The 24,855-nt window shown below is 38.9% G+C and overlaps 1 protein-coding gene across 6 annotated transcripts in view; it reads left to right on the forward strand.

The window, feature by feature from the left end:
- The window catches only part of ALDH1L2 (aldehyde dehydrogenase 1 family member L2), a 63,652-nt gene extending 40,799 nt beyond the window's left edge, over nt 1–22,853 (forward strand). For all 6 annotated transcript variants that reach the window (XM_072742626.1, XM_072742627.1, XM_072742625.1 and 3 more), the window contains 10 exons: nt 2,186–2,256; nt 2,342–2,447; nt 10,316–10,403; nt 10,860–10,953; nt 12,484–12,583; nt 13,185–13,283; nt 15,214–15,379; nt 17,122–17,227; nt 19,910–20,109; nt 22,110–22,853. In XM_072742626.1, coding sequence (XP_072598727.1) covers nt 2,186–2,256; nt 2,342–2,447; nt 10,316–10,403; nt 10,860–10,953; nt 12,484–12,583; nt 13,185–13,283; nt 15,214–15,379; nt 17,122–17,227; nt 19,910–20,109; nt 22,110–22,165 — 1,086 coding nt within the window. In that variant the 3' untranslated portion in view covers nt 22,166–22,853. The remainder of the gene's footprint in view (nt 1–2,185; nt 2,257–2,341; nt 2,448–10,315; nt 10,404–10,859; nt 10,954–12,483; nt 12,584–13,184; nt 13,284–15,213; nt 15,380–17,121; nt 17,228–19,909; nt 20,110–22,109) is intronic.
- Nucleotides 22,854–24,855: the final 2,002 nt, after the last annotated feature.

The following is a 24,855-nucleotide window of genomic DNA, read 5'->3' on the forward strand; positions in this document are numbered from 1 at the left end:
TAGTAAGTAAACTATAGAGCCTAGGATTTAAACTCAAGATTTTCTGAAGTCTAATGATATTTTTTATATTTTACTATAATATCTCTAAAGGCATCTAATCGTCTTCTGGACATATAGAGTATCACGAAGAGATTGAAAACTCAAATGCCTACAGACACCAGACAGCTAGCATACATGATCTAAGTAGGCTGGGTATAAGAAAAATAACTTTTCTAAGACACGGATACAATAAATATTTCATTTCTCTTTTTCTATAAGAAAGTAAATAGCAAAAGTGTGTTGATGATAAGTGGCAATTAAACTTGACCAAAGCATTGGGTATACGCAAGAGGTAACGGTAAGGTTTATGATAAAGACAAGCATGCATGCGGCTCATAGACTCATGATAATCACTGTGATACCAGCCATCACAGCCATGCTCCCAACAGCAGGAAGGAGGAAGTGGGGAAGGGAGAGAAAGACAAAAGGGCTTTAAACATCAATCCCACCCTCCCTTGTACTTATATCTCCCATTGGCCTTCTCTGTCTGCTAAGAAGACTGGGAAACAATATTTTATTTGAACGAGTTACTGTCACCACTATTGATATAGTCAGACCTGGGTTCAAGTGTTAGCTTTGTCAGTTACCAGCTAATGTTAAAGTTATTTTATGTCTCTAAACCTTACTTTTCTCCTCTGTAACATGATTACAATAATATAAACCCTGCAAGTTATGGAGTGAGGCTTGGCAACAAGTCTGCAACAGATGAGGGCTTGCACATCAATAGAAGCTTCATTATTATTCAGTCACAAAGTCATAAAGATGTAAGAATTTAGTAATGGTGGTTCAGGTCCATCCTTTATCTTCAATTATGAGATCTAAAGAGCTCCAAAACCTGAAAATTAATTGGTTTGGGTGATTCAAACTTATTTATTGCCAAAAACTGGCCTGAACTACTATGAACCTATTTATAGTTTGTATTTATATCACTTAGAGGGAATATTCATATGTTTCATTAAATAAATATTCCTATAATCATGTCTTTGATTATGAGGAACTGCTCCAGACCCTACTGGGGTCATAGATAATATAAGGTATATGTGTTACATTATGTTTCTATAGTTTGAATAATTCTGAATCCTAAAACACACTTGGCCCCAAGGATTTCAGGTAAGAGACAGACACTTGTAATTAGTAACAGCAATACTATTGTATGTGGGGAAACAAATGAATAACTTCAATTAAAGACTACTATTGTGAATTAGTTGGGATTAAGTTTGGCTGCATGTAACAAATTCAAGTAGGAACTTTGTTTTACTTCGTTTTCAAGGAGCACGAAGGCAAGTAGTCAGGGCTAGTATATGACATGCAGTTCTCCTCCCTCTCTACCAGGCCATCCTTAGTACCGTGTGATCTCTGCACTTGAGGCTGTGTCATGGCCTCATGATAACCACTGCAGTTATTAGCCATTTCAGGGACATTCTGAGCAGGAAGAAGGCTGAAGAGACCATGGGGGTTTATGGTAAAAGAGCATGTGTCAGAGCTGAGTCAGCCTCCTGCAGAGAGCACTCCCCTATTAACGCCTTGTGTTTACGTCTTCCATTGACCATCCCTATCTGCTCTGGAAACTGGAAAACAGAATTTTATCTGGGTACATGGCTGTCACTATGATAGGGTTTTTGTTACTAAGAGCAGAGGGAAGAATGGGAAGTGGGCAGGCAACTAACATTCTCTGCCATGCCAAGAAATTAGGAATGGAGGTAACTAAATTACAATTATGTTTAGTATATGGAGGTACCTGGGTGGCTCAGTTAATGGGGCATTTGCCTTTGGCTCAGGTCATGATCTCAAGGTCCTGGGTTCAAGTCCTGCCACAGGCTCCCTACTCAGTGGGGAGTCTGCCTCTCCCTCTCCCTATGCCCCTCCCCTCCCACTCGTGCTCTCTCTCAAATAAATAAATAAAATATATTTTTTTAAATTGCTGTGTTTAGTATATAGAGATACATTCATAGATAGATAGACATTATTCTTCTGTGTCTTACTCTCTCCATAAAGAGATAACAATTCCTTTTTTCTTATAAATTGAACACTGACTTTTCATACCAGTTAAGAAAAATTAAGAGAGGCAGACAGAAAATAGATTCCTTGAGATTAGATTTATTCATTTAAATTAGTAAATTAAGTATCAACCTTTTTTACTTTTTAGGGCTCTACCATTCCAATCAACCAAGCCCGTCCAAATCGCAATCTGACCTTCACCAAGAAGGAGCCACTTGGGTAAGACAAGGAGAGCACCTTGGGTGACTTGTGTGAGTTGTGTTGTTTGGGGACAACTAAGGATGTTGTCTTTCTACCCTTGCAGTGTCTGTGCCATTATCATCCCCTGGAATTACCCGCTGATGATGCTGGCATGGAAGAGCGCTGCGTGTTTGGCAGCAGGCAATACCTTAGTGCTCAAGCCAGCACAGGTGAGATGTAAAGGGCCAGGGGCAGAATCATCTCCTTCCCTATTCACTGGAAAACAGAAACATTTATAAACATTATGTCTTTAAACACAAATGAGCTTGTATATTATGACATCTTTAAAGATATCACAGGCATATTTTCACATTAAATCTTCATTTTTGATAGCAGCCTAATGCACCCTGTGGATATCCCACAATTTAAAATTTCCATGACAAGGGAAGCAAGCATAGGGTGCTCTGGTGAAATCCGCTGACTTTCTACAAGCCAATTCAATTCTTGCAAAATGCCAAATACCCAATAATTAGGGAATTATTTGAGTAATGATGAGACATCAGAAGAAGAAATATTATACAGGCATTCATATTTTAATTATTAAAAATATTGCAAAGATAGGGAGGATGAGGGAAAAGGATGCAAAAGAATGTATATAATTGTGGCAACTGTGTAAGAATATGTACACTTAGACAAGGAAATAGTTAATAAAAAATAATATTTCAAATGATAGAGTTCTCAAAAAAAATCTTTTAATGCTACAGTAGCTTTTTGGGAAAAAGCATATGGTGGCCAACTTAATACCTGGCTGAGCATTGACTGTGTACAATGAACAGTAGTAGACATTCTGAGGTACACGAGTCACAGAGAAAACTTGGTCTCTATTCTAGAAAAGTTTACATTACCCATCACCTCTCCTAATTTGGCATTGCCTCTTGGTCATATTGACCACAGGCATCTTGCTTTACTTGTTAGAAACACTTTCATTTTTAAAAATAACTATGTTAAAAAATTTCAAAACAGAAATGTTCAGAGAGGTAGATAGTGAAAAATCTTCCTCTTATTCTTAATCCCCCAGCCAGGCAATTTACCTCCCCAGAGGGCAACCAATGTTATTAATCATTATTTATTAATTTCTTAGGTATTCCAGAGATACTCTCTGCATATACAAATATGTATATATTTATTTATAAATAAATTATATTTATATAATTATATATTATATATGTATATAGTTTTTAAGTTCATTAAAAAATCACAAAGAGGGGATAAGGGAATATGGGAAATTGCTAATCAACAGGTATAAAGTTTCAATTATGTGACATGAATAAGTTCTAGTTCTGCATATTAATAAGTTCTAGACATCTGCTGAATATCATTTTGCCTACAGTTAACAATGGTATGTCATATAGTTAAAATCTGTTAAGGTAAATTGTTATGTTAAGACAATACAATACAATACAATAGTTGCATTCTATATATACTTAGCAAAAGAAAAAATCTTCCTTTTTATTAAACAATTTCCATTGTATAAATTAACAATATCCATAATATTCCCTTGTATAGCTAAACCATATTTTAACAATATCTAATTAATGGATATTTAGATTTTTCTGTCCTTTTGCTATTATAAATAATGTTATAGTTAATACTCCAGTAAATATGGCATCATGCACATGTGCAAGTATATTTAAAGGATATGTTTCTAATAGCAGAGTCACTTAGTTAAAAGATACATGTATTTGGGGGGCACCTGGGTAGCTCAGTTGGTTGAGCATCTGATTCTTGATTTTGGCTCAGGTTATGATCTTGTGGTCTTGAGAATGAGACAAGCCATGGCTCCACACTGAAAATGGAGTCTGCTTAAGATTCTCTCATTCCCTCTCTCCCATCTCCCCCACATGCTCATGCTCTCTCTTTCTCTCACTAAAAGTAAAAAAGGGGGGTGCGCCTGGGTAGTGCAGTCAGTTGGGCATCTAACTCTTGGTTTCAGCTCAGGTCATGATCTGAAGGGTCGTGAGGCCCCATGTTGGGCTCTGCCTTCCTTGAGAGTCTGCTTGTCCTTCTCCCCTTCCCTCCTCCTCCATCTGCTGTCTCTTGTTCTCAAATAAATAAATAAATCTTTAATAAGTAAATAAGTAAAAGGGAAAAAAAGATACATGTATTTGTGTGATAGATTTAGGCAAATCCTCCCATGGAAATGGCACTGATTCACTAGCATTCTATAGGAGTGCTGTTTCCCCATTAAACAGCAGGAAGCCAGTGAAGAGGAGAGGCAGATGACCTAGCCTTCGGGTGCTCAATCCTGGCTGCATATTAGAATCACCTGGAGTTCTTACTGAAAAATACTGGTATCTCTTGGCAGAGACGCTGATGCAATTGGTCTAGGTCAGAGCCCAGGCACTGGTATTGCTTTAAAGCTTCACATTCGTTTCTAAGATACAGCCAGGGTTAAGAATCAGAGTGGTATCATAGAGACACAGAGAGAGAGAAAGAGAGAGAAAGAGGCTGAGACACAGGCAGAGGGAGAAGCAGGCTCCATTCAGGGAGCCCAACGTGGGACTCAATCTTGGGTCTCCAGGATCACACCCCAGGCTGCAGGTGGCACTAAACCGCTGTGCCACGGGGACTGCCCCATACACAGTTTCTTTCCCCGTGGAAATGACAGTCCAACCCCCTCTGCAATTTAAAACTGACAGTTTAATGGTTGATCATAGGGATACCTGGGTGGCTCAGTGGTTGAGTGTCTGCCTTCAGCTTGGCTCAGGACGTCATCCCAGGGTCCTGGGATCAAGTCCCACATCAGGCTCCCTGCAGGGAGCCTGCTTCTCCCTCTGCCTATGTTTCTTCCTCTCTCTGTGTCTCTCATGAATAAATAAATAAATCCTTTTAAAAACTGATTGAACTTAATTTTAATCCTGAAAATGAAACACCCAAAGTTGTTATTGTTCTGCTGTAGATATCTTTTTATTTTATTGCATAATCTTATGTGATGATGGTATGAAACCATCTCCAATATGAACGTCCTGGGTGAATGAATGTCAGGAAGACTGAATCAGGGGGCTTTTTCTCATGGTCTGGACTGGTCCAGGTCTGGCAGGTTCTGACCACTTCATCAAACCCAATAATAACATTAGCAATGACCTACTCTTGCCCAGAACACTCCTAGATGCTTTCCCATATGTCATTTAAAGCAAAAGTCCTGCTGGCAGAACTGAGTAGCCAAATGAAAGAAAACCAGTAGAAATGAAAAGGGATGAGATAGGGACGCCTGACTGGCTCAGCGGTTGAGTGTCTGCCTTGGGCTCAGAGCATGATCCTGGAGTCCTGGGATTGAGTCCCATATCGGACTCCCTGCATGGAGCCTGCTTCTCCCTCTGCCTGTGTCTCTGCTTCTCTCTGTGTGTCTCTCATGAATAAATAAATAAAATCTTAAAAAAAAAAAAAAAAAAAAGAGGGATCCCTGGATGGCTCAGCAGTTTGGCACCTGCCTTTGGCCCAGGGCGTGATCCTGGAGTCTGGGGATCGAGTCCCACGTCAGGCTCCTTGCATGGAGCCTGCTTCTCCCTCTGCCTGTGTCTCTGCCTCTCTCTCTCTCTCTCTATCATGAATAAATAAATAAAATATTAAAAAAAAGAAAAGGGATTAGATAAGGATGAAAAATTTGTTTTATTGTGTTTGTTAATGATATAAAAATCTTTTTTGTTCTGAAAAGAGCTATCATTAATTCAGGGTAGTTAGTTTTTGAAAAATTTTTTTAAAGATTTTATTTATTTATTCATAAGAGACACAGAGAGAGGCAGAAATACAGGCAGAGGGAGAAACAGGGTCCTTGCGGGGAGCCCAATGTGGGACTTCATCCCAGATGCCAGGATCACCACCTGAGCCAAAGGCAGATGCTCAACCACTGAGCTGCCCAGGTGTCCCTTTAAATGTTTTTCTAATCATGATTTCATATCAAGGCATAATAACCTACACTTTGCTCTAGGATCATTTTTAGCAGTAGTAGATGTAAATCTACTATGTCAAATACCTTCTTGATAATTGCAAATGTTTGAGGCCAATTTCTCATGAAGTCTAACTAGATTGCCACTTTGTAAACCTCACAATGTTACTGCAGTGGACCTGTTACTAGAAGGAGGGAGAGTGTTAGCCATGCCTCTTGCCTTTTTCTTCTTGTTTTCTTGTTGCCTTGGTAGTATTATTTATTATGCAGTTTCTTTTTTAAAATTTATTATGCAGTTTCTATACAGATTCTTTTTCATCTTTTTCAACCACTTGTCCATTTTATGAAGTTTGGGTTAAAGTAACAATATAGTCTGCAAATCCATGTAACCAGGCCTATAAACTTCAACACGTGGCAATATTCTGAAAGCAAATGAGCAAGTGAAGAAACACCATCATTCCCTTGGACTTGTGAGCTCCTGTTCTTTTCTAGCACATACTTTTATGACCCATGACCATCTGACCTTCATTCAGACAGAGTGACAGTATCATTTTCCAGCCACATAATGTTATGTTTAGCTGATTGCCTATCTTTGTAAGTTAGAATATGTACATACAGAAGTTCTACTATTCTCTTTTCACACCTCCACGATCTTCTTGCACATTCCATTTATTGAGACCACACCAAAAAAAGTGCTAATTTAAGATTTAATCAGCATTGGATTTTAACAGTGTGAAAATATGACTTTCATTTTGCTTCTGGGTTATGCATTGCTATAAGAGATGTTAAAAATAAGATCATATTATGCCATCTTTGTGTAAGAAGGGAGGGAAAATAAGAAGACATATATCTGTTCATTTGAGCAAAAGAAACATAGGAAGATTAATGGTCATCTACAGGACTATGGGGAGACAGGGTAGAAGGGAGAGGGGGAAAGAGGATAGAGAACAACACTTCTCTAATGTACCTTTTGTGAATTCCTCACTTTTGGAAGTGTGTTTCCCAAACTCAAAAATGACAACAAACAAAATATAATCAACCCAGATGGGCAAAAACCCTAAAATTGAATACAGATAGAAACAAATAAATTAAGCTATTTTTTAAATGAATAACATGATCCCATTGAAGGAAGGGAGGAAACATTAACCCAAGTAACTTTTGACAGGCATTTGGACTAATGCCCTCAAACTTAAAGGGCAAAGCACAGCAAATAAATATCAGATTCTAGTTAGTACACTTCCTCTTTGTAAGGACATGGCTTAATAATTCTTAAATTGTTTTCTATACATTTTAGAGTTGTGCAAATTAGTGAATGCTCTGTGGATATTGGAAGCCATGTTTCTCACTGTTGGAGAAGAGAGTTACAAACATAAGAAGGGAAAAAGATTACTGAATAAAGCCCGAGATATTGGTTAGAGGTATTCACAAACTCATGGGTTTTATATTTTTCTTTTTTTTTAAGATTTTTATTTATTTATTTATTCATGAGAGACAGAGAGAGAGGCAGAGACACAGGCAGAGGGAGGAGCAGGCTCCATGCAGGAGCCCGACACGGGACTCGATCCCGGGTCTCCAGGATCATGCCCCAGGCCGCAGGCGGTGCTAAACCACTGCGCCACCGGGGCTGCCCCAAACTCATAGGTTTTAATATACTTAGATAGCTAGGTAAGGAAATGGATATAGGTGTTTGTGGGGATAGATGATAGGTAAGAAGATAGACAGATAGGTAGACATATAAGTAGATACACGTGTATATGAGTGCACATACAGCTTTTCCCCAGCCCTATCTCCTGAGAGGAAAAGCAACATTTCAATAGTGTCCAGATCTTTGTTTCCAAAATTCTGAAATTTTTTTACTCACAACTCTTTGATACCTAATGTGGGGGGGGTTTTCCCCCTAGACCAACCTGTTCTCTAACTCTCTGGACACCAAGTAGGTGTCCTACCATTTAAATCATTTGTGACACTAACTACCTGGAGCTTTAGCACAGACCCCACAGGTGAAGGACTTAGCCAGTCTCACAAGACTGCCTCCACTTCAGATGCCAATTGTGAGTCTTGGGCCTCCTGTACTTCTGACCAAATAGCTTTACAGCAGAGGTTCCCATGACCCTCTTCTCAGGTGCAATTTGCTAGAATGGCTCACAAAACTCAGGAAAACACTTTATTTACTAATATCCTATTATAAAGGATATTATAAAGGATACAAAACAACAATCAGATGGAAATGTACATAGGATGAAGTATGGAAGGATCATGAGCACAGGAGTCCTGTCCCTGTAGAGCTCAGGGTTACCACTCTCACATCACATGGATGTGTTCGCCAACCCAGAAGCTCTCTGAACCCCATTGTCTAGGTGTATTTAAGGAAGTTTAATTACACAGGCAAGATTGATTAAATCATTGCTCTCGTGATTAAATCATTGCTCACAGTGATTGAACTCAACCTCCAGCCTCTCCCAACTCTCCAGGGTCAGGCTGAAAGTTCCAACCCTCTTATCACGGTTTGGTCTTTCTGGTGACCAGACTCCATCCTGAAACCACCTCGGGACCCCAGCTACCAGTCATGTCATAAGTATACAAAAGACACTTTTCACACCAGACATTGCAAGGGTTTTAGAAACTGTGTTGTAGGAACCAGAGACAAAGACCAAATATATATTTCCTATTATAACCATAATTCTTAAATATCATTCTTCACCAAAAGAAATCTGGGTTCCTTGAAAAAAGGACTGGAACAGGAAAAATACAAGACGAGCCCAGAATATCTCATGTAAATGCTCAAAGAATGATAGGGACATGTTAGATAGACACAACAGCTAGCCTAAAGGGGCTTCCATCAGCCAAATCTGGAACAATTTGAACATCAGAAGAAATAATAGTAAAATATTATAGCCTATTGAATAAAGTAAGAATCCATGAATTCACATGGATTGATTAATTAACTGAAGAGAAGGGAAAGCTCTTAGACTGGAAAGCCAACTAATACATGTAGGAGAAATGATAAAAAAAATCAGCATCACAGCCGTCCTCATAATACTTGATTCAGGAAGAAGTCATCCATGTATTCTGAAACTAATGGATGGAATTTGGAGGAGTAACTGGATATTTCTTTTTTTTTTTTTAATTTATTCAGGAGAGATGCACAGAGAGAGGCAGAGATACAGGCAGAGGGAGAAGCAGGCTCCCTGCTGGGAGCCCGATGTGGGACTCGATCCCAGGACCCTGGGATCATGCCCTGAGCCAAAGGCTGACACTCAACCACTGAGCCACCCAGGTGTCCCATAACTGGATATTTCAATAGTCTTGAAGCATCTTCCTATAAAACATTTATCAATTACAAAGTATAAAGGAGTAACGTACAGTGATGAAACCTGGGAGACTCCCTTTTCCAAATGATCAAAATTAATATTTCTAATATTGGGACTATTTGATACCATGCGCCTTCTGAGATGGTGCTCTAAGAACTTAGCATCACTCCTGTGGTGTTCTTGCCGAAGTTCTTGCATATGAACAAGTGCACAACCAAAATTAAGTCATGAGGAAACAGCAGACAAATCCAGACAAAGGGACATTGTCCAAAATTACTAGCCTGTGCTTATCAAAAATGTCAGTGTAATGGATAAAAAAAAAAAACTCAGAAACTCTCCTAGATTAAAGGAGACTACAGACATGGCAACGCAATGTATGATCTTGGATTTCCTTTTGCTATAATGCACATTTTTGGTACACTTGGTGATGACTTAGTTAAGTCTGTAAATTAGATTTTCCAGTGAGTTGTTAATTTCCTGGTTTTGATCATTGTATATGGTTAAACACAGGAATTCTTTGTTTTTACAAAATTCACCCAAAATTATTTACAAATAAAGGGGCAGGCATGTCTATATCTTACTCTTATACAGTTGAGAGAAAAATAAAGAGAAATAGAGGATAAAGCAAATGTAGCAAAATGTTAACATTTGAGAAATCTGGGTGATGGATATATAAGAATTCTTTGTACTATTTTTGCAACTTTGCTGTAAGTCTGAAACTATGTCCAAATAAAAGAAAAAAATAAAATGAATGGAGTATGACCAGAAAGGAAGAGCAGGGTACTGATCTACAGGACAAGACAGAGTCTGAAGAAGATAATTGTGGTCTGCTTCTGCTTAGGTCACACCCTTGACTGCTTTGAAGTTTGCTGAGCTCTCTTCCAAAGCAGGCTTTCCAAAGGGTGTAATCAACATCATTCCAGGCTCAGGTAAGCCATCAAAGGACCCACTTGGCTGTAATAATGAGTGGTACAGGAGCAGCTGAGTGGCTATTTTCCCACTGGAATCTTGTCCCGACTTATAACTACAGTATATTAAAACTAAATACAGTTAACCAAACAGTTAACTGAAGGATAAATAAAAATCTTAAAGTAGAAATATAATGGTGGGTGAGTAGGGTGAGAGGAGCAGAAATTGTACAGCAATTAAAACTACCCGTTTCAACTTTTAAAAATTATTTTGGAAGATGAAAAACCAGGGCTTACCCATCTTTGAGGGGCTGATAATTGCATGGAGGACATTATTTAGACTTTTGTCAATTTGTAATTAATCCAGAAAATGCAAACGAAGAGAGTTTAGAAATCCACTCCAATGAATTCAAAGCCACTCACACCATAAGAGTTTAAGTAATGTTTTAATTCACGTTTTATTCCCTGGTTCTACAGGTGGTGTAGCCGGGCAACGTCTTTCTGAACATCCTCATATCCGCAAACTTGGCTTCACTGGGTCCACTGCTATCGGCAAACAGATCATGAAGAGGTATTGGTTTTAGTGTGTTGATTTGCTGCACATCCTAGTAAACCAGGTTTTCCTTTTCCTTTTTACTTTTTCACACAGAGTATGTTTGCAGGGAGAAAACCCACATCAGATTTAAGAGAGAAATCTACTTATCATTGCAGGGTATTGAAATACTTTCATATAAAAAAATATTTCCAAAGCATAAAGCCCATCAATAAAACTAGAGGCATACTGAAATTCTACACCCTACTGGTAGCTATGACAATCCAGGACAAAAAGATTTTCTATACTAATGCTGTGGCCCAAATTGGTTTTGGAGCATAAGTAAGAAACCAAGACATAAATGACAAATATGACTTCTTTATAAAATGAATTCCTAAAGAGCAGTAACATTCATTTTTTAAAAGATTGCCGACAGTCTAAATGTCCAAAATAAGGCAGGGTGTTAGTGTAATGGAGTGCTATGTCATCATGTCCCTGGAGAATTGTTAATAACACTGAAAAATGTTAAGAGATAAATGGAGGGATCCCAGGGTGGCTCAGCTGTTTAGTGCCTGCCTTCAGCCCGGGGTATGATCCCGGAGTTCCAGGATCAAGTCCCACATCAAGCTCCCTACATGGAGCCTGCTTTTCCCTCTGTCTGTGTCTCCGCCTCTCTCTGTGTGTGTCTCTCATGAATAAATAAATAAAATCTTTTTTTAAATAAATAAATAAAAGATAAATGGAAAAATAAGGTATAAAATTGTATATATTGGGTGATCCCAACCCATTTTAAATAAGGCAAAGGCCATGATTGATAATGGACCAGAAATAAGTATGTCAAAATGGTAAAAACAATGGACATTGAGACATGGAATCGAATTTTGTGATTTTTTTTCTTTCTTTCTGAATTTTTGGGGGTATTTTTTCACTGTTTTAAATAACAATACTATTATGAGTAGGGGAAAATAATGCTTCTAAAAATTGATATTTTATTTCCCTAATGTTCCAGGAATGTGGGTTAGAGGTTAAATTCCTTACTAGGCCTTTATGTAACCAAAATTCTTATGCCTAAAGAATCTGAATTTATCTATGAGGATCTATAAATATTTGACCACAGAATTTTATTTTATTTTTGTTTTATTTTTATTTATTTATGATAGTCACACAGAGAGAGAGAGAGGCAGAGACACAGGCAGAGGGAGAAGCAGGCTCCATGCACCGGGAGCCCGATGAGGGACTCGATCCCGGGTCTCCAGGATCGCGCCCTGGGCCAAAGGCAGGCGCTAAACTGCTGCGCCACCCAGGGTTCCCTGACCACAGAATTTTAAAAGAACACATTTTATTATGGGAAATTTCTAATATATACAAAGCACACAGAATAGTATAATGAACTCCCATGTACATTACCAGGCTTCAGCAGCTACCCCCATTCTACCATTCCTGTTTTGTCTTTGAATACATTTCTCAATATTTCTGAGGTTCAGCTATGTTTTCCATGCTAACTGGTAATTTATAGCTAAAAAAGCACAAGCAAGAGAGAATGCTCATTTCCCATTTATTTTCCTCTAGCTGTGCTGTGAGCAACTTGAAGAAAGTTTCCCTTGAACTTGGTGGCAAATCCCCACTTATAATATTCAACGACTGTGAACTTGACAAGGCTGTGCGAATGGTAAGAGTGGGTCCAATCCCACCAAATAGATGCCTACTCCTAAAACACATCTCATCTCTTTTATCAGAAATCTCAGTGTGAGATTTGGTTTTGTCTGGTCATAAGTAGAAACCACTTTCTTGATGCTTAGATTTAGGACTTCTTAAAGCACTTGATTTTTAAAATAATATCTTTATAATTTGTATCATTACAGTGTTTTTAAAACTTAAAGGACAGGAGAATCTTTCTAAACATTCATGATCTATACAGACTGATGTCAAGATTTTAAAAGCAAAATTTGGTATACAAATATTATATTTAATGTATAGAACAATGCAGATTTTCTTACAACACAAAATTTGTCCTCAGTGGTGTGCCTTATTGTCATACACATTGAAGTACCTCTGGACCAAAAAGGGTAAAGGAGAAACAAAAATCCCTAAAAACATACTAGATCAAAATTCTAAGTGTCTCTAAGCAGTTCTCATCACTAGCTAGGCCAAGGCATTGTTTTTCTGACTTCTCTGTTTGTCTTCTGTCTCCCAATAACACCTAATTCTTGGTGTGTGTGATTTTATGACAATTCAAAGTACTGTTAATATTTTCTCTTCTGCTGCTGAAGGGCATGGGGGCAGTATTTTTCAACAAAGGAGAGAATTGTATTGCAGCTGGGCGTTTGTTTGTGGAAGAATCCATCCACGATGAATTTGTGACAAAAGTGGTAAGACATCTTCACATTTATTCTAGTTGTTTAGAAATTGCTTTTATTGAAAAGGGCTTCTGGCATTATTGATGAAGTTTTAGGTGTGATATTAGTACTGTGGTGTGTGTATATGCATACACACATATATATTTTTAATATATATTATGTTTATTTATTATATATCATTTGTATATAAGTATTACATGTTATATTGTTTATATATAATATAAATAAATAAAATAATATATAATTAATAAATATATATACATTAAACAACACAGTCCTTATCTTTTAAGGCTACCTTCTGATAGATTTACAGAGGAAATTATATGATGTCTAGACTTTGCTTCAAAATAACCCAGAAGGGGAGGAAGTAAGTAAGGAAATAAATTTGCCATGAGTTGTAACCAACTGTTAACCAATTGTTGAAGCTGGATGATGAGAACATGGCATTTCATTATATCATCTACTCATATTATTCTTAATTTTTCATAGTAAAAAAGTATGTTTCCATTAAAAATGACCAACCCTAAGAGATTTTATTACCTATACCTTGCTCTATATTTATAGTAAATTATATCCTTGACACTTGTGGGAGAGATTCTCCTAGATTTTTGTAAATTCCTAAATTGACTAGGAGAGATATACCACTAGATCCTTGCAAATCCTCAATACACAGTTAACAGATCGGTATATCATTTCCTCCACTAAAATAGATATATAGATATATGCATACATATATACATACCTACACACATACATACATACCTCTCCTATAGATTGGTCATGATTCTATAAATATGATACCAAAAGCCATTTATAGAACTATTAAGATGAATTCTGTGGCACTAAAATAAATTGAACTATAATAAACTATGCCATTGTTATGATAACAATAATCACGAATTTGTTTATATTTGAAAAACCAGCAACCAGCTTCTTTTTTTCAGAGTCAATTCTCCTTCCCCATTCCAAGAAGCAAAGGCATTCTTTCTTCATGAGAATGGAAAACACAGAAGACATGTGAAAGGCCAGATGGTGGGCAGTGGCTACCTCCTGAACATCCCTCTAATTCAATTTGTGCCTCAGTAAAATATGGATCACAGGGTTTTCACAACTTCAACATGTGGGCATTTCAAATGCTGAGTTCAGGAATGTCAAGAGTCGACCCTATCAGTCCATCAATACACATGTTTTGCACACACACAAGTTGTATTCGTTCACTCATTCAGCAGCTATTTCTTGAGCACTCACCAAGGGATTTTCACCCAGCCCAAATTCAAATTCACGGCCCTGCTGGGTCGTGGTAACTCTCATTCTTTCTTCTTACTGGAATTGGACTTAACATTAGAAAATGCACAAGTAGATTAAGTGAGGTGCACAGGGATGATCATTAAGAGATATCAGTGATGAACACTGCTTTTGAACACAGCTTTTCACCAGAACGTTCTAGCAATTCCTCTGGCGTGTTATACCATGAACATTTCACAAGAGCAGGCTGCCACAGCAGAAGAGAGAAAAAAGATAACCATGTGGCCATTTTGGAAATTCTTCTGTCCTGAGGAGTACAAGGGAGCTATAGTAATAAAAATTCCAGAACATCAGGTTTGCCATTTTAATGGATTAACACTCAGGATCATTTGTATGTCACATACATAGGTTATGGTCTCTTAGAACTCAGTGATTTAACAGCGTGGGCTTTCAAGTCAGGAAGACTCTCCTGTGTTTAGTGGTTGTGTGTGCTAAGTCACTGGGCCTGTCTAAGCCTCCGTTTCTCCCTCTGTAAGATGGAAATAGTAAATGCCTGCCTCCAGTGCTCCCATGAAGACTAAGAGACATCTTTTGACAGCTTAGACAGCACCCACCACATGGGAGAAGCTCAGCCAGGGGTATCCATTGTTATTATTATTAACAGTCAATTGTGTTTTGTGAACTGGGTGACAAACAGGTAGAAGAAATTAAAAAGATGAAAATTGGTGATCCACTTGACAGATCTACAGATCACGGGCCCCAAAACCATCAGGCCCATCTGGAAAAGCTTCTGCAATACTGTGAAGCTGGAGTGAAGGAAGGGGCCACCTTGGTGTATGGGGGAAGACAAGTGTGCAGGCCAGGTAAGATCACCTCTGCAGGAGGCATGCTGGGCTCTGGTTCTGATTGGATGGTAATGGTTTCCACTGCAGCTCCATCTTGCCTCAAAAGTAAATCATAGCACTTATGTTATGGTCACAAGAATTATTTTCTAGATACTACTTGGCCACTTATATGCTGTGGTACGTTGCACATGACAATTTTTCTGAGCCTTAGTTTCCTCCTGTGTAATATGGGATGAAATGTGGGCACCCTACTTTAGAGGGCTGTGGAAATCAAATCACAGAATGGACATGACTGGCCCTTACATGGCGGTCCAGTAAGAGGTGTAATGGACAACTGTGTCATTCTGGTGCTGGTGACCTTGACTCCTGGAGCCGTGAGGTTTAATCATAGCCAGAATAGCCTGGGAGGATTAATTCCTATTGTCTAAAGCCATACCTGTTACTGAAATATGTGAATGACTCAATGTCATGATACCCCAAAGGAGAGAAAAACAAACAACAACTTTAAAAACCCATTTTTCAATACTGTAGGGGGATTGTGCTCCAATAGCTTACTCTAAAAAATGATAATTAGAAGGGGAAATTTTTAACATTTATCTGTGTCTTCTGTATAAACTGAATTTCTGGGTAAACTGGCTGATAAAGGAGACTTTTTTTTTTTTTTAACAGAAGAATTCCTGCTAATTAATGTAGAAAAAAAATGATGGCACAGAAAAAATCAGCACTTTGTACTCCTAACTGAATGAAATGATTGATTCAGGCAGTTATCATCAAGGGAGGTTAACGTTATTGGGAGAGAGGTTGATGGGGATCTGAGTATGTGCAAGGTACCAAAGTTTCTCCCCCAAAATTGCTTGCCATTCTCAAGGAGAAAAACACAAATTTACAATGGAGAGGTGAAGTTGTCACAGCTTGGAGCCACTGGTCAGTCTAAGCAACAGTGAAAGCAGGATAGCTAGGCAGGATGTGTCTCCTAAGGGATGCAGTGTGTAGTACACAGCATCACCTGTGCGGTATTCTCACCAAAAATGTTTAACCTGGATCTAATTGTGTCTTTAAGTCAAAGTTTCCATATACAAGAAATAAAAGGGATAGGGGAACAAATTAAATATCATCCCAAGGACACAAAGACAAATCTAAATGCAATATGTTCTTCAGGACAACTGACTCAGTCTGTTGAACAAGCCAATGGCATGAAATATTAGAGGTGAAATGTTCTAGATTGAAGGACACTTAGATCTAGCAAGTGAACGCAATGTACAGAATTTATTTGAATCTTGAATCAAACCAGTCAACTATAAAAAAAGATACTTTTGAGGAAAAAATGGAAATATAGATGACGAAGAAGGAATTAACACTAATTTTGTTAAATGTGGTAACGATTGTGGTATGGAAGAAAATACCTTATTTTTTCACAGATTTATACTGAAATACAGGAGGTAAAAGTTATAAGCTCTGTAATTTGCTTTCAATTATTTCAACAAGGAAAAAAATGAATCAAATAAAGCAAAATAAGAGTATTTATTTTATGATTTGTTATACTACTTTCACTACTTTGACATATGTTTGAAATTTCTGTAATAAACAGATTAAAAAAACAAGAGCCTAGGAATGCTAATGCCAAATAGGAAAATGAAAGTTGTCTTGGCTTTACTGACCCAGAAGGGAAGGAAAAAAAATTATGCTGTAATTAAATGAGAGAACTATTAATTAAAAATTAATTACCCTATAATTGATGATCTTGTCTGTTTTTCAAATAGGCTTTTTTATGGAGCCAACTGTGTTCACAGATGTGGAAGACCACATGTATCTTGCCAAAGAGGAATCATTTGGGCCTATTATGGTCATTTCTAAGTTCCAAAATGGGTATGTTCTTCAGGCACAATTTAACAGGTTTTGACTTGATAAGTGTTTTTTTTCTTCTGCCATTGTGCTATATACAGACTGAAGAAATCGATGAATATGGAATGCTCAATTATATAACAATAATTGACTTAAATAATTAGAAGAGAAGGCTAACCAGTGTGGATTGGTTATAGATTTCTGCTTCATAGCTTAAATTAATGGCTGGCAGTATGGAACTTTAGCTAACTAAATTTAGTTTTTGTACAACTAGCACTTGAAATGCCTCTTAAGATAAATAAGAATAACAGAATTGGTTTTCACATTTACATTCCTAGGGAAGGCAACATCTGTGAAATGTGATTTTCTCAAGGAAAAAGTGTTGCCTTCACTGGAGCTTATGCCCCAGAAAGCCTAGTATTCAACTCTAATAGAAATATTCACAGTCATCATATAACCAGCTATTAATGAAGGTTCATCATAGTGCAGAGAACTTTCCAAAGTGTTTATTAGCACATCAGAGAGGGTCATATGTTAACTGAGCTCATATAAGAATATTTAATACAATAGACTCTCATGGTATACTGGGTAAAATTCTTCAGAATCCTGGCTTGAATTTTCTTTCAACCAATGAGAAGGTGGAAAAAAACAGAATACAGAGTTCAGAGGGCTTTTTGTCTTTGATAGACATATTGTAAGACATATTTGAGGACACCAAGCTATAGTGAGCAACCTTTTCACACACTCATCCAAGGATGCCCTATTAACCTTTACCTCATAAAGTCCCCCCATAAGATAGTCTTTGTGTTAAACATGCAGATTTTAGAAGCCACGTTTGTAGGATATCAATTGAGATAGGTCACAGTTCCTGTCTTTGAGAAGTTTACCATCTAATGAGGGAGACAGACAAGGAAATGGACAATTAACCACAGAGGGCCAAAGGCAGCCATGTTGGGTAGAGTCTGCACTCTTCACTGCACCCAACTACCTCTATGGGCTTGGGCCAGCCTGAGCCTTTTCTTTATTGTGAAATTGAGTGATTAATAGCATCTATCCTTTTATGTCATTCTAAGTATTAAATAAGTCATGTTTGCTATTGGTGCTGTTGTCATCGCTGTGCTTGTTATTATCTTAGAAGTAGACAAGATATCCTATGAAGCTGTGTCATCTCATAGTCCCCGACAAGTAATGGCATAAAGCCATCTTTCTCCATTAGGCTGGTCAATAAATATCTGGGTCCCTACCATATGCAATGCATCAAGAAGTGTGAGAGTTTTAGCAGAGCCTCAATTCACCTTAAGTTCAGTTCCAAATTTCTTGTGCAAGTTTAAAATTGTGTATTGTCAGGATTGCCTTGGAAAATCCCTTCAAAAGCCACCACATTGAAGACTGTGCCGTCTCTCAAAAAATTCAGCACGATGAATTTTTCCTAACATTCGGAGACACATCCTGTTTCTTTGCCAGAGTGCCAGATGAAATAGTTGGCTTGCATTCACTGGCCATGCTGTAGAACATTCACACAGTTTTACACATTAGGATGCCACTCATAAAGATGAGATACTCGTACCATGACAGACATGGACCTGGACCTAACCAAGAGATGAGCAGGGTTACATCTTCTGCTTACTTGGGAGTGCACCCACACAGAGTTGAAAGCCAGGGAAAGCATGGTTTCTTTTTTAAAGATTTTGTTTATTTATTCATGAGAGATGCAGAGAGAGGCAGAGACACAGGCAGAGGGAGAAGCAGACACCCTGCCGGGAGCCCTATGTGGAACTCGATCCCAGGACCCCAGGATCACACCCTGAGCCAAAGGCAGACGCTCAACCACTGAGCCACCCAGGCCTCCTGGGAAAGCATGATTTAAGGGATACTTTTTATTTCCTTTTATTGAATTGTATTAATTGAATTCACTCTCATTTGATGATCTAACACCATGGTATAAAGAAGAATAAGAGGTCATCCCTGCCCTCAGGGAGCCTCCAGTGTAGTTGGAAGGCAAACCACAAATACACAAAGAGTTAAACCAAAATACTGAGTTTGGAGGAATATGTGCTCCCTGATTATGGCTTTTATTGAGCATTTACTGTGTTCCAGGCATTATTAGGTCACTTAATCCTCATGACAACAGGAAAGGTCCTTTCACTATTACTGCTATGTTTTGCAGTAAACAAAGACAGGTGGAGATGAGGTCATTTGCCCAAGGTCACCTAGTTAGCCTGACTGCAGAGCCCTCTCAGAGCCACTACACCCCTACTGCCTCCTCCAGGGCACTGGTGGGAGCTGGGAAGGCTTCAGGGCGAGGTACTAAATGGATGAGCCTTGAACTGTATGCAAACTCTGGAGACAGGGAGGGAAAGAAAGGGGAATACTCTGAAAATATATCTAGACGTGGGACTCAAGGGAGAGGGAAGGAGGTGGGAAGTCAGGAAGGAGAACCAACAAGAAAAATGAAAAAGATGGCTTCAGATCAGATTTTAAAAAGATGTTGCATGATGTGTATGAAAAGTATAATACCAGAGCTATAATGTCTTACTGGGAGTTTCTTTTAGTGTAAGCTTGGAATATTTCATTTATAAAAATGCAAGCCAGTTGGCAGTAGTATTTTTCTGTTCCTAGCATGTAGGGGGAAAATATTAGAACATAAAATCAGAATGTCTTGCTTTACATTCAATGAAGTTTTGTCTTCCTAAAAATATCTTTTAGGGACGTCGATGGAGTGTTACAGCGAGCAAATAATACAGAGTATGGTCTGGCCTCAGGGGTTTTTACAAGAGACATCAATAAAGCCATGTATGTGAGTGAAAAACTCGAAGCAGGAACTGTTTTTGTTAACACGTACAACAAGACGGATGTGGCAGCCCCTTTCGGTGGAGTTAAACAATCGGGCTTCGGAAAAGACTTAGGTACTTATGCTCTGCTTTTCCAGGGCACGATCCCTTCGATCCCTTCGCTTGCTGTGTCCCCGAGAAATCCGCTTTATGTCTCGAGCAACGCTTGTATCTTGTTTCCAACTATGTTTCCTGCACGGCCAATGGATCTGGGTTTCTATGGGTACCAGTTGTGTGTTAACGTTAAACATTTTCAGCTAATGTACAGACAGGAAAGTACCCACATGGTGTGCAAAAGTGTTTTTGAAAATAAGATTAATGTTGAAGGGAAAAGGAAACTTTGGCAATATCTGTTAGCTAAAATAGGCTTGGTATTTTTACCCGACATTCAGCATGCACTTGGTTTAGCTTTCGTGGGACTGAGTAGAACCAAGAAAGGGAAATTGGGGGGGGGGGGGGTGGTGAAGTCGGGGACTAGAAGGCAACAAGCAGCTCCAAGAATAAATCTTGTCTGCGAGCTGCCTGGCAGTTTTTCAGAATCAATACTGCAACTGGCAGAGTTTCCTGGTAGTCTGGGAAGTCAGATTTAGAGTCACAGAAAGTCCAAAAGAAAATTCTTTGTGGGCAATGACCCCATCACATTTCAAGTAACAGATCACTTGAACGCTAAGTATCAGATCTTAGGCTACCTACTTGCTCTGTAAGAGCACAAGCAATCCTCACAATAGCCCTGGGACGGAAGTGCTCTTATATACTTATTTTATAAATGGGGATGTTGGGGCTCAGAGAGGTTGGGTAACTTGCCCAAAGTTACACAGCTAGCCACTGCTTGAGAAGAGAATCCCAAGCCAGACATTCTGGCTGCAGAGCCCGTTCTTTTTCCCCACAGCCAGTCTAGCATGGCATTTCAAAAACTGAAATGTTCGTGGCATACTGAAATTATAGTCTACTCATATAAATTTGGTTAACATGGGGGTATTTCTACATTTTCTCTTTCCCAGTGACTTTTGGTAATAATATATTTGCAGCTATAAAAGGAGTTCTCACTTTAAATTCCATTGAATTGAAGGTAAATAGTCTTTATTATAGAACAATAAAATTTCCCTAGTTTCTTTTTCTCCCAATTTTAAACCCCCTAAATCCAGGGGGTTCCCAGCCTTAGCTGTACATTGGATTAGAGTCCCTTGGGAGTTTTAAGAAATACAAAGATGCTAATTGGTTTGGGGTGTGACCTGGGATCGGGATTTTTTTTTTTTTTTTTAGATTTTATTTATTTATTCATAAGATACACAGAGCGAGAGAGGCAGAGACACAGGCAGAGGGAGAAGCAGGCTCCATGCAGGGAGTCTGATGTGGGACTCAATCCCCGGTCTCCCGGATGATGCCCTGGGCCGAAGGCAGGTGCTAAACCACTGGGCCACCCAGGCGCCCCAAGAACCTATGTTTTAGCTTGACTTTCAGGATCACATATTCATTAGTTGCACCAGTATTATTCACTGACATAGAAATCAATGATTTGCATGAGCTCAAGATAGAATGGAAACAGAAAGGCAAACCTACTTATTTTTCAGCCTGGATATACTCTTCTCTATTCTATCTAAATCAGATACTGTGTGATCCTTATCCTTAAAATAAGATTACATCAAAGAGTCTCCAACTTTCTTCTGCTCAGTTCTGCTTTATTTAATATAATGCAAAGGACAGTATCTTGGTCACTTTGTTCAGCCTAAGTGGGCAAAGGATAGAGATGAAGAGTCATCAGGCAGGGAAATAAGGGAGAAAGTTTCCTGGTGCAGACCGAGCAAGTCAGCACATTCCTCAGAAGACCTGTTAGGTGGTCTAAGCTCTTCCTCCTCCAAGTGGGGTCCGTGGACCACAAGCACCTGCCTCATCGCTTGATGGTTACGAACGCATAATCCCAGGGCCTGAGCTGGATTTAATCAGAACGTGCAGTTTCACAAGGTCTGCAGGTGGCACGCATGAACTTTAGTTTGAGACCTATAACCCGATATCTGTATCCAAAGTCTGGTGACATCGCATCCACTTGTCCATGAACCGCTTTTCTGTTTCCTCAGGTGAGGAAGCTCTAAACGAATACCTCAAAACCAAGACGGTGACATTGGAATACTAGAGCTGTGCCATCCCTGAGAAATCCTCGGCCGACAGCACCACTCCCCATCCCTCCACACATGTAGGAAGCCTGGGTGTGCGGAGGGAAGATGGATCTACCACGAGCCGATGCTGCACACATGGACCCTAAAGGGGGTCAGGCCACATCAAGCATTTTCACCTGTGCCTGTGTATTCTGATGCACCTTTTCTACCTTAAAACTATTTGAAGTGGTTGGGTTTTGACTGTGTTGTATACCCCACATATTTCTAAACTGCCAAGTTGCTTTTTCTCCTAAGACTAATCTAGCCATTGTTGTTCATCTTGAAAAATGTCAGGATCAGGTGGTTATAATACACAAGGTGGGTTTGGGGGATACTTTGCATACTATGTGTAGGTTGTAACCTCTGAACTATACCTATGGGGCTATTAAAAAGGTTTTCTATAATTTTGCTCTCAAGGAACGTATATCCTATAAGGAATGTGAAGTAAATTCCTTTTTTTTCATATTTGGAAATAAGATACGTGTTTGTGCCTTTTGATGTTCTATTTTTCAGCCCACTGAGAATGAGTAACTAACCCAAAACAGTGTTCGAGTACTTGCTAGGCGTGAGGTACTAGGTAGTGTTCTGAGGAGTAGCCAGGACATAGTGACATTGTCTCTGGACTCAAATAGCTTACATTCTAATAAAGAGCTTTTAAAAAGTGAATTTTACAATATGATATAGAATATAAATAGCCTTTGGAGGGTGAGCTTGGTTCATATCTTGCCATCTTGCCACGTGACTTGGGGAAATCTACTCAACTTCTCCCAGCCTGTTTCCTTATCTGTCAAATGCCTTCCTCAGGAGCCTTATTTTGAGGAGTCAGTGCAATAATATAAGTACCTTGCATTATGCTTTGTTCAGGGTACTCAAGAAAAGTTAACTTTGTTTCCCCCATCACTGTTTTAAAAATACATCGAGATAATCTAACTAGATGAATGAATTTCCCTACAGTCCTTTTCAGGACTCATTGATTCCTATACTCCATTGTTCTGACATGGGGCGTGATGCAGCAGCTCTGGAAAATGCCATATATAATGAAAAATGGCAATGGTACAAGGAAAAGGGTTGCTTTTCTTTCTGCAGCTCATTTGTTCTTCATTGACCATCTTGTTTTCCACTTTTCTACCTACTGGGTGATCTTAGGCACCTTACTTACCTATCTCAGAGCCTTGGTATCTATAAAATGAGGATAAAGTCCTTCTCTCATTAGATGTTGGAAAGATTCAGTGGGATGATATGCTAACACACCTCACAAGTGTCTGGATCACAGTCTGTGCCCAAGAAATGGGAATTAGTACAATCCATGCATGACTCACAAAATCATTGTCAGACAAACAGGTGAGTAAATTATCACCATCCTCATGTGACTAGAAGGTGAGCTGCTGAAACTCAGTGTCATTGGAAGACAGAGCAATGGACTTCTACTACTCCTCTTTTTAAAGTAAAATTTCAGTAAACACTCCTATCTCTGACTTTGAAGGAGCCCTTAGGGAACCCTTGGTACTTTGGAGACTCAGCAGCTTCTCAAAACGGAATGTGGGAAACCAATGAACAACCAACCAAATCAGAGGCAGAAAACATCAAAAGGGAAGAATACCAAGTGTGATCCTGGCATGATCAACAGAGCATATTCTGCCTCTAAGCATTTTTTAAATTTTACAATAGTTCATTTACCATCAGATCTGGGCGCAGCTGACATTCTAAATTGGAATGAATATTCTCTGAGTCCAAACTGATGGCTCATATTTGAATTAAATGACAAAGGAACCACTTTTAAATGCAGTGTTCTGATTTTCTGTGAACTAAAATATCACTTTACCAAATTTTTAAAAAACATTTTATTTATTTGACAGAGAGACAGCGGACAAGCCAGGAGGAGAGGCAGAGGGAGAGGGAGAAGCAGGCTCCCTATGAGCAGGGGAGCTCTATCCCAGGACCCCGGGATCATGACCTGAGCCAAAGGCAGACGCTTCACCAACTTAGCCCCCCAGGCGCCCCTCCAATATTTTAATGATTGATAAAATGGCAAACAAAACTACATCCATTTCTTCTGGACTCATTTTTGCCCCTACTATATATCTCAGTAGCAATGTTTTTAATCTTTGAGCCACACAGCTCTTTGAGAATCAGATACAAGCTGTGGAATCCCTCTGTGCTATTCCTACCACCCAAATTCCCACAAACATGCCTAATTCTACAAAGACTTGCAGATATCCTAAAGCCCATGCTTGGAGATTAGCAACTCCTTCTTCCATAGCAAGTTCTAAAGTTCCTACTGACTTGAGTCTTTATATCTGACTGCTGATTAGACTCCAAGGCTCTGTGGAATTCACAAAAATTGCCAGTGAATTTGAATTGGAACATCATGATCCACAGCCCACCAGGTGATTTAATTAACACAGGGAATAATTAGAATGTCAGTCTTCTGGGTGCCTGGCTGGCTCAGATGGTGGAGCATGCAACTCTTGATGTTGGGGTCATGAGTTCAAGCCCCCTGTTGGGCATAGAGATTGCTTAAGAAAAAACATTTTTCTTTAAAGATTATCACTATTCTTTCAGATCACAGATTATTTTGCTAAAGAATAAAGCTGTGATCTGATGTCACCTGCACTGGGAGGTGTGGACACTCAAAGTGGTTCTATGACCCTTGTAATCCTCTTCCACT

This window comes from Vulpes vulpes, chromosome 16 (genome assembly GCF_048418805.1).
Source record: "Vulpes vulpes isolate BD-2025 chromosome 16, VulVul3, whole genome shotgun sequence".
Lineage (NCBI taxonomy): Eukaryota > Metazoa > Chordata > Mammalia > Carnivora > Canidae > Vulpes > Vulpes vulpes.